Genomic DNA, 14,871 nt, shown 5'->3' with positions numbered 1-14,871 from the left:
ATCGCGCGTATAATACGGTACCATAACGTCGTATTATTATATACGCGCGCACAATCGCGGACAATAATTATTTGTCTGCCAAACCGACTCACCTTCGGTCGCGTTGACCTTATGGCGGGCGTGCGCGCGTACACAAGTTGGTGTGTACGAAAATAAAAATGAAAAATATATATATTGTCGCGCACACACAAGTTCGCCATGGAAGCGGAAGCGGTGTGGTGGCGGTGGCGGCGAGTCGTGGCGAGGAAGAGTAAATATAAATCGTAAATAGGATATGGCGGCGGCGGCGGCATCGTCAGCGAGCTGCTGTTTGCGTATACGGTACCTACGCGTGCGTTTCCTAGTAGAAAAACCTTAAAAAACTCCGGTCGACTACGATATTGTAATATTACTTATGTGTGAGATACGCCGGCAACGGTGGAATACATTGCACGATATAATAACAAATGTATAAATGTAACATCGGAATATATACCTATACATACATATTGTATTGATAAAATGTTTTCTTTATTGTTTTCTTAAACAAATTTTCGTTTTAAACGTATTATAGTTTTTTCTTAGGTAAACGAGTTGGTGGAATATTTTTATGTCCGCTGGGTGCATAATCACGACGGGGAACAGCAACCTTTTTTCTTTAAGCTTTTGATACTCTTGCCGTCGATCGATATGTTAAAACACACGTTAATCTAGAAAACAAAACAAAAAATAAATGTATAGGTTGTATAGGTACGTTTTTTGATTTTATATACACATATTATTATGTTGTGCTACGAATCAGCTGTAGTGTATGTGTATAACAATGAGTTTATTTTATGTATAAAAAAGATTTTTATCGAATACTGTTCATCACATTACGTCATACATATTAATATTATTATCACAGACTCGCATTTGCGTAATTTGAAAAAAAACTAGGATGGAGGAGGGGATAATTTATTCGCAAAAATCGAAAACGTAACCTAGTTGTTTATTTTTACAAAAGTCTTATACCTCATTTTATGGCTTAGGAACAAAACGTAAGTACTTATGTTGTCGTTAAAATATAATAATAAGTAGGTACCTACATAATAAATCATACAAAAAAGGAGCTATAACCTAGATAATGTCATAATTTTGATAAACATCATAATATTATACAAGAGAAACGTGAAATAAATGTACATTCTTAAATGCAATAACTCGATAAAAATAATATTTTAATTTTATACAAATGTACCTATGTTAAATGTATTGTATTATTTTTAATTTTAGAAAGATTTAAGATTTCTGCTACTGTTGGGAGTTGGGATATCTAGTGGGAAGTACCCCATTTGCTTACCACAATAATTACGAAATTGCTGAATCGGAAGTATAGTAGTTTAATAAATTGATTTATATGTTACGACGCGTAGGTACCTATATACATCACATTAATATTTTCAAAGTCATTTTTTGGGTATGATCTTAGAAAATCCCTGAGTTATAGGAGTTGTACGTACGTGATTGCTGCAGGCATAAATATTATAATATGATATAATATAAATTATATTATAAATCATTTACCGAAGTGTTGACGTGAGTCGCTACTGAAGTCACTGGTCTCAGTAATACGTGGTTTCTACCAGATGTGCTAACGGCCGAAAACCAACGTTTGTTTTTTTCTACTATCTTCTGTAAGTATAATAATATTATAAATAATTATAATGATACACGTGAATGAATGAATACCGACAGTCGATCAATAATTTATTGTACAATGTGCTCGAGTTGTTTAATCTCCTTAATAATTTATTGACGTTTCATTATGCGATTCTAATATACCTTTGTTAATGTTTTATAGATTATATATGAAAAGTATTTTTGATATTACAATTATGTATAAAGAAAGTTATTAGGTATATTATCGTCGTTACATTTATTCAACTTATTGAAATGGATTAACAACTAAAAAAACGTAAAATTTTATATTTTCCCAATCTACAATATAGGTATATTACATTAATGAGTAGGTACTTACAATAAACATACCTAGAGTATATGTTTGGATTGATATTAATGTTATTAAATACGATTTGATTCAATTATTTTTATAGCGTTTATTTAGACTTGAAGGATATTCGTACAATAGTCACGCGAGGTTGAAAACAAATAGAATAATGCCTACTACTTATGTATACATAATATATATATACTGTGATACTGTATAATATACTATCTATATTATATACTATGCATTTAATTGTTTTGGTATACAATATATAATACACTATATTCTATAACACACTTTTATTAATATGTAGACTGAATAGTAATTCATCGTGGTTACACATATTATACAATACATCACAAATATTATTTTCATATCGTAAGTATGACTTGTCTAATAAAACAAGACAATTTTCCACGATTACAATAGTTGTTTCGCGCGCTAGCACCTAATACAAATTATTCACGACCTTCAACTACAATTGTGCCCTCCTAAAGTCTTAAGTATAGGATTGTACAATACAATATATGTAAAATATTATAAATTTACTGCTTTTTTTCTATTTATATCAGTAAACACTAATGTAAAGTAATATTTTTTACTAATAAGTACTTATACTTAAATAGTGTCTGAGATTTGGGTCTAAAGAAATATAGAATATAAAGTAGGTTTATAACTTTATAAGCATAAAAAACATAAATAATAATTAATAACTATGCTCTATGGCCTATGCTACCTACATAAAATGTCTTAGATAATTTATGTTTACCATTGTATATATCTCTCTTAGTTTTATCACTTCAATAACTAAATTTACACTGTTTTTAATCGACTGAATAATTGTAAACAATTTGGACTTTGAAGGTACCTACCACGTATAAAGCGGTCAATATCTAAGCTGCTATAGGTACCTCACGGTATAATGATGTTCATTATTCAGTTTGAACACAGATTCAATAGCTCAAACTAAAAACAAGGGATACATGTATTATGCTATTCAGTAATAATTTCTATGTAAACTCAAAATGTTATAGGAATATTAATGAACTTTATAACTTAGTATTCATTTAGTGATATACCGATACATACATAAGGTAACTTTAATATTGCCATTTCATTATAAAATTAAGTTTTGTCGGTTAGATGATAAGTTCGGTTAAACTTATATACATATATATTATATATATACAATGTACATATGAAAATAGAAATCTTTGCCACGCATATTCTCTGAAACTACTCATAAAATCATCTTGATTTTTTTTTCTAAATGAAAAAATACATCACAAAGTAGTTTTTAAGCCTATTTCTGATTTTAAAAATTAATGAAAAATCGATTTATCAATTATTTGTATAATCGGTAAATACACACATTAATATATTTTTTTTTATCCGTGTTACCAATTACTTATAGTTATTATTAAAAATTAGTAATATTTTAGTAAATAGTTGATGTAGTATACAATACAAAACCTTTTAGTTGTTTTTGGTTCACAATATTGAAACTTTATAAGATCTTTGTTTTTGGTCCAGAGGAAAAAGGAAATTAAACTTGGGTCGTTCAACAAAAAAAGGAGAAAAAGAAAATAATTTTAAAAAAATGCTGATGTTAAATGGTCACAAAAAAGCAACGCTGGGTGAGACAGCTATGTAAAGCTGATATGTCAAAAATATTATCAAATACACAAAAAAAAAAACCAAATACACTAAATCAGAAAATTGAAAATTTATACATGTTACACTAAATGTTAGCATTACTGTATTAGCAATTTTAATACGGATACATTTTGTATGGGCAATAAAGTGTACGAGGATAGCTTATAACTTAGAATAATAAATTCGGTTTGTTCAAATCATGGAATGTTAGTACCTACGAATACGTCATGGTATACTACCTACGTTACACTATTATTATTTATTAATTTATAACATTTTCATTGATACCTATACATTAGAATCCAATTATAGTTTTTAAGTATAGGTACGCCGTACACAAAACATGAAAAATTATGTTTAATACGCATTATGTCTCTCGTGCGTCATACAAAGTATAGATGAAGCGTTAAGGATTATATAACTTACCATTCGATGGGTTTCGATAGGTGGTAAAGTACTGACGTTGTTTTTTGGCCATGTTTTTTTTTTATATTCTTTGTTACTGTAAAACATGATACAAACATATTTTTTAAATAAAATGTTGCTTTTAGTTATTTTTAATTTAAATACACATTATGTGCGAATATTGGCGTCATTTTATAGTACACCCACCAAGAAAGTCTGAACGAAGATAATTTAAAAAATGTATGACTTATTCATAAAAGATTTAGCTATTATTTCTAACAAAATGTTTTTTTTTGTTATGAAATTCCTCTCTTTATAATAATAAGAAAGTAGACATAGATGAATTAATTACCTACTTATAGATATTTATAAGAAAATAATTTTCTAGAAAATGATGAAACTAAATATTGGGAAATTTAAAGCAAAAATAATCTTATCGTATTTGTAATTTTAATAACAACATATTTAATAGTATATTACCAAACTACCTAATGTTTGTAAAAAAAAATGTTATCTACCATATCAATTTTTTTTGACGAACAAATAATTATCTATATTAATGATATTAAATAATTTTGTAATAATATTGTACTTCACTAAAAAGTGGTTTATTATACAACTATTGATTTCCAAACTGAATTTTTACAGAAAATATGCAAAATAACATATTATAATATTTAATGTAGATGTAAGTAAATTTTATAATTATATGTTACATCGTTTCGGGAAAATCAATTTAAGTTACCCAAATGCTGATTAAGTTAATATAGAATTAAAAATAATTTTATTAACAATGATTTCAATTAATTATTTAAACTATTGTTAAATATATTTAATTATTTACTTTTGCTGTTGGTATATAAGTTCACTTTGGCTAATCGCTTCTAAATTTGAACGGGATTTAAACATTATTGACGGTTTGTTAGTCGGCAATATCGACGAAACAATTAATGCAGATTCTATTCGACCAGAAGAATTTTGTTGAGATTCTAACATAGATTGACTTTGGCACACTTTTTTGGTGTTAGTTTTGTCTAGTATTCGTTGCCATAAAATTTCCGTCATAATCTTTATGACCTGATTACGCAATAAATCTAAATCCCTGTTGTTAGCGGTTGATGGTTTACTGCGAGCCTGGTATTTTTTTTTATCATCCTCCGTAATATTTTCCCGTGAATATTCAATTCGTTTTCCAATTATTCTGTAATTTTCAATATATTGTAATGATAAAAATCTGAGTTTCTAAAAAATGTATGTATTTAGATAAAAATATTAGTATGATAGACACTAATAGGTACTATGCCTATAGTCATAGTAAATAATATGTATTATTATAGATTCTAATACAACTAAAAAAAATCACATTTGTTTTATTATGTAATAATAGGGTAAATAATTGTATTTATATTTAATTTGTACATAGTTATACCTACATATATTATAACATTACCTAAATACATATACCTATGGGAAGCAATATAGCGACACAGTGAGTTAATACACACATTTTTAAGTTGTAACTTACTACTTATCTAAGATATTATAGATTATAAATACAGTAATTTAATTGATTTCACAGTAACATTTGTGACATATATTTATCACAAAATTATCATAGTGTTATATTTTTAAATATAAAATAAATCATACCAGAAAAAAAGTAGTAAATCAATGTACTTAATGGTTGTAAAAGTGGTTATAATCTACATTTGTGGTTTATGAATACAAATATGTAATATAATTAAAAACACAGTTAAATCAACTTTATTTTAAACTATAACTAAAACTTATAATTTATTCATTTTTATAAATGTCGATTTAAATCTAATGTTGTGATTTAAGATTGAATTAATTTCAATAATATTACAAAATGAACCATAAATATAAAAGAATAAATGATTTAGTTTATACATTATTTTCATATGGATAAAATAAATACGATTTAAATATGTATGAAATAAAAATATTATAATAAAGTATGTCATGGATTGTTATTTTGATGAATCGAATATAAAGATTCCATATTCTCGAAAATTCAAAAAACAAAAAAAAAAATATTTCTATAAAAGTTTTGAGAACTCAATAATTTAAACTTTTATTATACTAGTATTGTTACATATGATTGAAGGTGTGTAAAATTGTACATTAATTAACAACATGTATTAAACAGATGTACAAATAAATACCTATGTACAGTGAATAATGTATAGTGTATACACACATTTTATTGCAGTCTTATTTAACATTATATTTTTAATTTGATATAAGTTATTTCATAATTTATCAAAAAAATGTATTTTAATTTCATAAACTTAATTATTTGTATTAGCAGCTTGAAATCAAAGACATTGTTTTAAGCATAGTGAAATAATTGAATCAGAAACATTTCTAATGATCAAACAAAATATTTTACATTGAATGATTCTGATAGGTACTATGCTATAATAAATAAATTGTTTGTCAATAAAAGTGTTTGTATTCAAATGTCTACTTATATTGTTTAAGTGAAATTATTTCGAATGAAAAATAAAACAATAAATAATCATTAATCACATAAAAATGAAAATTTTTTTTTATTATCTAACATATATTTATAAAGTACAAACATTGACATTTGACATAGAAGGATGAATTTTTGAAATGTTTAAAGTTTCAAAATTTTAAATAAATTGTATAACAAAAAAATGAACTTATATTGAGTAAATCTGTATACAAATGACAATAAGTACCTCTGAGTTCTAACTGCTATGAGACATTAATACAAAATATACAGTGAATTTATGAAAGGTATAATTAATGATAAGTCAATCTAAGGAGAATACAAATTTGAATTAATTTTTCAACAATACTTTCAAGTTTATAATTAGGTAGTATCAAAAGTTGTTGAAAATATTATCAAGGATTTGCATAAAAGTATAAATGTATTGTAAATTTGTAGTTAAATGTAGTTCTTTAAAATAATAATAATATAAATTATATAAACATTCATGTAGATCTAATTTTATAAATTATAATCATCATTATTCGATAATGATAAATTATGTAGGTACATGTCATTATACGTATTTTTGTTAAATTGAATTTGTTTAAATAAAACATGATTAAAAGGAATTAATAATGTACGCATTTAATTATACTTTATAGAAATTTGATAAATTCCACAAATATATTTAAAGATCTTTATCACATTTTAATGAAAATAATTTTTAATAATTTATCTTTAGATATTTTTTAAATACGAGTATATAAGTATTTTTATATTTTAAGTGAATTATAAATTTTGACACTACACCTTTTATAAATAGTTCGCTCAACCTTTTTGTATTTTATAGCTTGATATGCAATGTATATTCTGTATAATTTGCCATGTTGACATCAGTTATGTATATGTATATATTACCTAAGTGTAAATAGCAAGGGTCTATAAGTTGGGTTCGGGTTGTCATTTAACCCAAAATGTATTCGTCGCCTATCAGAAAATCAATAGAAAAAACTTGTCTTAAAATATCTATTCGTAGTGAGAGTATAGGGTTGAAATATAGTTAAAATTACCTACAAAATAACTGATTTATGAAAAAAATCAAATAATGTTAAATATAAAATATAAAAAGTTAATTACATATCAATAATATATTTATTTGAGTCTAAAATAGAAATAAATTAATCGTATGTTAGTACCAAACATTTTCTGTTATTTTATGGACTTCTGAAGACTAACTAACGACTTATGTACATTACATTATGATTAAAGGCAAATTAATTGTTGAAATCATTCATATTTTTCAAATCAAATATAATAATATTTTATAACTTAAAATGATAACATTTTTTTCTTATATTTATTGCTTAATTTTGGCTGTATAGGCTGTATATAGAACACAAATGTATACTCAGATTAAATATATAATGCTAGTAGTTTAATATGCTACCTACAGCAGATTAGAAGGTATTGTATGTTACATATATTTATATATATATATTATATTATTTTGTTTTTAATTTGTAATAGAATAATAAAGGTTTATACATATTTCTTTCGATTTTTAACTTTTACATTTGTTAACGGATAAATCTATCAGGTATGTTAAGTATTTAATGTTTTATTTATAAATGTAACATAATATTATATATTTTATATTACTTAAAATATTTATCTATTGGTATAATTCACTGATTCCAATATTTTATAATAACTTGAAATTCTAATTAAATTTTATATTTTTTAATAATTATCAACAGTATTATCATAAATATGATGTATACCTACTGAAATTACTTAAATTATTATTATAATTTATTTACTAAAATCTATTATATTATGATTAATTAAATGAAAGTAATTAAAAACGAATTCAAATTTAAAATATTGATATAAGTAACTTTCAGTAGTAGTAATGAGAATACAATTCCAAAATAAGTTTTTAATTAATATTATTAAATTTAAATTTTATATCAAGGTTAAACATCGTCTGCATACTTTATAAATTATAACAATTCATACAATAATATAATATTATCGAGAATTCTAATATTTGACTATACATAAATTATATTAAAAAGATTCATACGTTTTACTATTCAAATGAATTATTATTTTTTGATTAAAGCGAGATATCACGACTGGTATATTTGACAAATATTAACATACTAGTGTATGTAAATTGTACTTTCATACCATAAAAAAGGTATACAAATATACAGTTTTATTCACAGACAATGAATTGCCACATAGGTGTGTTTACTGAAAAGTGAAAATCGTAATCATAAATTTGGTAAAAGTAAAAAAAAAAAAAAACAGTAAATACACTTAAATATACTTCATTAGTTTGTCTACTTGTTTGTTTAGATATGGAAATGTGTAGTACAGTATGTAAAATCCAAGTAATCTAATGTAGAACTACATTTTAGTGGAAAATAAACGTCTAAGGGAAAAGACTTTTGGATGGAAATAATAGTTAAATATTTAAATTTGAGATATAGTTGAACCTTCAGAGATAATAATGATAATAAAAGAATAATTGAAAATTAAAAAAGTAAAAAATAAAACAGAGAAAGTAAAAGTAGACACGAAAAAAAGTCTAATTTTCATATAAAATAAACATAGTTATTTACATCTAATAGTTAGATATACTCGTATATAATGTTTAATGGTTTAGTTATGTTTCTAAAATTAAATAATACAATTGTTTAAGTAGAGCAGAATGACTTTCTTACCTCGACAATTAATTTGCTTTAAGGCTTTATTCCTATGACTTTTTTTACCAACTTTTTCTACAGGTTTAACATAATAACTGGTATACATGGTCACATGGATGGGCCAGATTCATGGAGGTATTTTTAGATGAAATTATTTAAACCATATAATACCTCACATAGTTTATACTTATTTCAAAAAAAAAAATTGTCTTCAAAGATTGTATTTACTAAATGAGAAATTTTTTTTAAAAAAACCAAAGGATTATACTTTCGAAATCTTGTCACATTCTCACATAAACAACACGCGCGCACTTCCTTAGCTTTATTTTTGTTATTATTAGAATCGACCGTATTTTATCGGTTATCGTACACAGATTATGACGTGGGTTTATCATACATTATACTTTTATACCTATCTATACTTTGTTATTTCCTTTTAAACTGTGTAAACCTAATATTATTATCATTTATCACCAATTAAATGTATTTGCTGTAGTTTGTAGGTAAATTATATTTGCTTTTGATTTCGCTATTATTATTATTTCGTTATTTTAGTGATCACTATTTTTCACTTGTCGATTTAGTATATTATTTTTGCTATTTTTACTAAAATCATAAAATATGATAGTACCTACTTGAAAAATAATATTGAATTATAGGTATTTATTTACTAATATATTTAACATATACCATTCTAACTCATTTGAAGCATTAAGATTTGTATATCAATAATTGGACGAATATGAGCATAAAAGTATACATTTTTAACACTAATATAGTAAAATTTACTATTTGTATATCCCCATGACTTTATTTAAATTTATAAACTAAATTATTATACAAGGCATTATACATAGGCTATTTATGTACACAAGGGTCTTGGGTCTGTTTCATAATTTATTATTATCTTATAATGGTACATAATATAAAATATACAATAATAATTACATATATACATATTAATTAATATAGAATTAACTATAATATAAACTAAATGCAATTTTTGAGAATGAAGTTGGTAGCAATAGTGTTAATTTTTATGAAAATATCGTATATTTATTAAAAATACATCAATAAATAGTTATGTATTTAACTTCATTTAGGCTAAGTTCATAGTAACAGTATTTTTTTTTTGGTTCAGGTAATATTTGTTAGGAGTCATAATATAACGTAATATAATAATACTATAATCAATATTAAAATATTTTAACATTCTAAAAATATTTCCTTTCCACCAATTTATACACCAATGTTTATCTGCTGCATGAAAAGTTCAGTTTGCTATACTCTAGATATTGGAGAATTTGATTTATAAACTAATTGCGTATATTTGCCAAATAAACATAATATAGGTACTATTATTTCTATACTTGTCAAATACACCAGTTGGGAAAACTCTGTATCTCAGTATTAGTAGTAAATAATAATTTACAACCGCGGTCCACGGTTATTATTTTATAGCGTATAAATATATTTCATAAATAATAATTAAAATAGTATTTATTTATTCGATATTCTAGTATGGTGTAAAATAAATAGAATTAATTTATTATATTATGTACGAAAAAAGTTATATGTCATGTCACAGTTGAGCAATAATATTTAAGTTATTATAAAAGTAGGTAGGTAGGTACACGCTACACGCATTTGTAAACTTATCGTAAATTATAACTATTGTATGAAAAATTATTAATTTGGGAAATAAAGACCTTAAGTGTGGAATTCGTTTCCATTGTTCATATTCAGAACGTAATCGATCGTGACATGCATCAGAAAAGTCTTCTTCATTGTGAAGTATGCGTTGCGTTTCATCTAGAAAATTGGTATCTTGAAAACTGTCTTCCGCCTATAAAAAATTGACTGTTAAACAATCATGTACAACATTTTAAGTGTATTCAATATGTATATACATACATCTAACCATGAAGCAATTGAATCCTCTGGTGTCATGGGATCATAATCTTCACAAACCTTTTTTGTGCTAAAAAAAAATAGAAAACACAATTTTTAAGTATGATTTAAAATGTATCGATGTATATCATTATTGTTTGATATTTCTCGTAGATTTATGTTACTTTTATATGAACTTGGAAAATACAACAACAATGTACAGACTAGAAACAACTAGAGAGGGACCTACCAGCATGAATTTGGAGATGTGGAAAATTTGGACTCTACGGCGTTTCGCTTGTTAATTAAATTGCTTCCGATGGACATATACGACGTACGGACATCGCATTGTTTCTTCCGATTCGTCACCGTCATAGTTTGTGTAGTTATTATCTTGCTGGACTATTTCCTCAAGAGCAAATGCATACGACATAGTTTTGCGCCACATTCGTGGGTCATGAAAATTAAAGTTGAATCGATACATCCACTGCCTAGGCGACTAATGTACAAACTCACAACAAGCAGTGTGGAATAGCGTATGTATGCACAGAGCGCACCAGGTGGCTAAAGAAAAATATTCAATGATGTAAGAAATTAAAAAAAAAAAAATCAATTTTTGTTTAAACAAAGATTTGTGAGTTATACTATTTAAACAAATATGCAAGATCGTCGTATGTTTCGGAACTTACAATGGTAATATTGTATTTTAATTAATTGGATACATCAATTTAACACAAGCTATATTAAATTTATTATTTTTATTTAATACTGTATTGTATTATACTTTAACAAAATAATTTCGTTATATTAAGTATACAACAATATTACAATAAATGTAACAATGAATTTCAAACGGTAATGTTGCAAAGGGGTTTTATCAAACTAATAATAAAAGAAAATCAAATCAAATAACTAAATGATAATTAACTATACTATCAAGAAAACTAAATAATGTCTAAAATCTTTAATAATAGTAAAAAATTGTATAAAAGATAAAAAAAAAGATTAAAATTTAATTATTTATGAATGCAAAAAGTTTAAAAATTACAGCAACTTATATTTTAAGTTTTACATTTGTTTAAAAATGTATAAACAATTTTTTTTTATCTAAATACTGTAAATAGTGTGTACAAATAGGAATTTATTCGATCATGTGTTAAATGTATATATTCTTTAAATATTCATTTAAATAGATTAGTATAATATACTTAAAAATTAAAGATATTTTTTCTGATTTTAATTTTTATATTTTAGCATTAAGATGTATAGCATATTATAAGTAATAGTAAGTAGTATAAGGTTATTTTATACTTAACTAATGACCTTTTACTTTACAAAAAAATGTATCACGTATCGAAAATACCTTGTTTTCTAAACACTATTTAAGTCCATTCAAAATCTGCAAAAAAAAAAAATAACAATTATAATATGGAAGTTATTTTAAGCTATATTTATTTTAATTATTTTTTGTCAAGGATTTTAATTTTTTTTAATGGTTTTAAATTAAAATATAATACAATAAAATAGTTTTTTTCATATAGTAACTTAGGTTTGTTTATAAAAACTAAATTAATTAACACTGTATTTAATAAATTAAAAACGTTAATATCGTTATATAATTAAATTAAAAGAAGTTATTATAAAACTACTAAAATACTAAATATTAACAAAATCCTAAAAAATTTCAGTAAAACTTCAGCGATTAAATAATAACTGCTACCAGATTCCAATCCTCGATAAAAGTGTAAGAGAATTATTCTCAAAATTAACATAAAATCAATAACCTGGAATTACATAGGAGGTCAAAACAATTTTTAAAATACGATAATTATTGTAGTAATCAATTAAAATAATATTACACAACTTTGTTCTGCATCATAGGAAACCAAGTGATTTTAGTGCCTATATACGATTTTCTAAAAAAATATATTCATCGTTCTACTGAGAATCTCATACCTATATATATTAATATAATAGAAAGGTAAATGTATTTACAGAATTTTTATTTTTATAATATTTTTACGCTATAGGGTTACTATATTTCTATAAATATAAACCAAATTTTAATTTATACTTTTTGATATTATTATTATTTTTACTTTCATTTATAATGCCATAGTTATTTTTACAGAAAGTTGAATATATCTTTTTTAAAACTATTTTACGATATTAATAATGTTTATGATTTTTTACTTTGATGAGTGAGACTTATTTATTTTTGTTTTGGTTATGAATAATAGCAATATAGGTATACAAAAAAGTTATAAACTGTATAATCTATATATACCTATTATACATATTTTGCGAGTACTCAAATAAATACCAGAAAAACTAATAATTATTTATTACTTTAATAAAACTACTGCATAAAACAAATTTAGATGTGTATTGAGTAATTATATTTAAGAATTTGATGTTTTAAATTGTACTATTATGCATTATATCTGGTTGAGTGGACGGTAGTGGACGGAATATATAATTCTAATAGCATACTCGTAATATGTACATAATATTATAACAAAAAATGTATATCGTCAAAATATTAATATTTAATGGTAGTTTAAAGTCAGGTTAATGAAAATATAAACTTACAAGTTAGTTAAACTTTTCTAATATAAATCATTCAATAACTACGTTGTGTATACATAGTTTAAATTTAGGGATCAGTCAAAACACAAATTATAACGCTTAACTGGTATTTCAATCAATGTCACTTGTAATGCGAATCACATTTGCTCTATAGGACATAAGTAATGAATCATTTTATGAAGTATTTAGAAGCTTTTAAGTATACATCAAGGAATTTACAAATTACAAATATTTACCACTATATTATTATGTCCTACGTAAATAATTGCATTATTCATTGTATACTCGTAACTACCCAACATGTCACAATTTTATAAATGTTGATATATTTAATGTTATCAAAAAAAAAAAATTTATTGAAAATGCCTTGTTAATAGATGATAATAATTGCTTAAATTAAGGTTGAATAGCTTATAATATATAAAATGCACGATTTAAATACAAAATGGATAAACTTACGGAAAACGAGAGGATAAATAAATAATATTGTAGATTGGTAAATTATTATTTTTAAATTTTCTTATAAAACAAAACAAAGTGATAGGAATTTGTTAATAATTATTGACCGCATAATATACTTAATACAAAGTCTGATACAAATTAAACTTTAATTTAGCAACGATTTAAACTAGTTTAGTTTATTCAAAGTAATAATAATTTATAAACTTGCTTAATACTAGGATGATTCCATAAAATATTATGATTATAACTCGGTACTTGATAAATAAACTATAAACCCGAGTATACAGATATTTACGTTGGAATCCATTAAGATAGTGGTTTAGAAGTATATTATAAATTTCAAATGCAAAACTTTTAAACACATAAGTTACTATTGTTAGTTATTATAATTCAAAATGAATACATTATAATATTTTCAGTATGAAAACAATATTCTATATTCTATTTCAATTCTAGTTATTTTTTTTTGTTACTGAAGAACAATTTATTTGTTTTACTTAATTGTATTATTGTTTTAAATTTTATTTTAAATGTGTATGTATGATTTTTTGATTTCTAAATTCTGAACCAAACTTTTATAAGTTCATTTTAAAAGCTTCAATACATATTGTGTGCTAATTTAATCACAGACAGAATATCTTAACATTTTCAGTATTTCAATGTTAAATTAATCAATTTATACTAAAATATGCTTAATACGGTTA

General features: G+C 24.1%; 1 protein-coding gene across 1 annotated transcript; it reads right to left on the bottom strand.

Annotated features, from left to right (window-relative positions):
- Positions 1–373: 373 nt before the first annotated feature.
- On the bottom strand, positions 374–11,590 carry LOC113548738. Its single transcript, XM_026949777.1, has 7 exons — positions 11,367–11,590; positions 11,141–11,207; positions 10,936–11,072; positions 4,875–5,231; positions 4,052–4,127; positions 1,546–1,653; positions 374–689 (listed from the first exon to the last, which is right to left on the bottom strand). The coding sequence occupies exons 1-7, from the start codon at positions 11,489–11,491 to the stop codon at positions 609–611; spliced, it is 951 nt and encodes a 316-aa protein (XP_026805578.1). The 5' UTR covers positions 11,492–11,590; the 3' UTR covers positions 374–608.
- Between the last annotated feature and the right edge of the window lie 3,281 nt (positions 11,591–14,871).

This window comes from Rhopalosiphum maidis, chromosome 4 (genome assembly GCF_003676215.2).
Source record: "Rhopalosiphum maidis isolate BTI-1 chromosome 4, ASM367621v3, whole genome shotgun sequence".
Taxonomy (NCBI): domain Eukaryota; kingdom Metazoa; phylum Arthropoda; class Insecta; order Hemiptera; family Aphididae; genus Rhopalosiphum; species Rhopalosiphum maidis.
The sequence above is the reverse complement of the archived record's forward strand: the minus strand, read 5'-3'. Positions and strand labels throughout refer to the sequence as shown.

Coding starts and splice junctions, on each gene's coding strand:
- LOC113548738 (XM_026949777.1), bottom strand. CDS start 11,491: ATGACGGTGACGAATCGGAAGAAACAATGCGATGTCCGTACGTCGTAT. Junction 11,208..11,366: donor ACATCTCCAAATTCATGCTG/GTAGGTCCCTCT, acceptor ATTTTTTTTTAG/CACAAAAAAGGTTTGTGAAG. Junction 4,128..4,874: donor CTTATATACCAACAGCAAAA/GTAAATAATTAA, acceptor CATGTTTTACAG/TAACAAAGAATATAAAAAAA.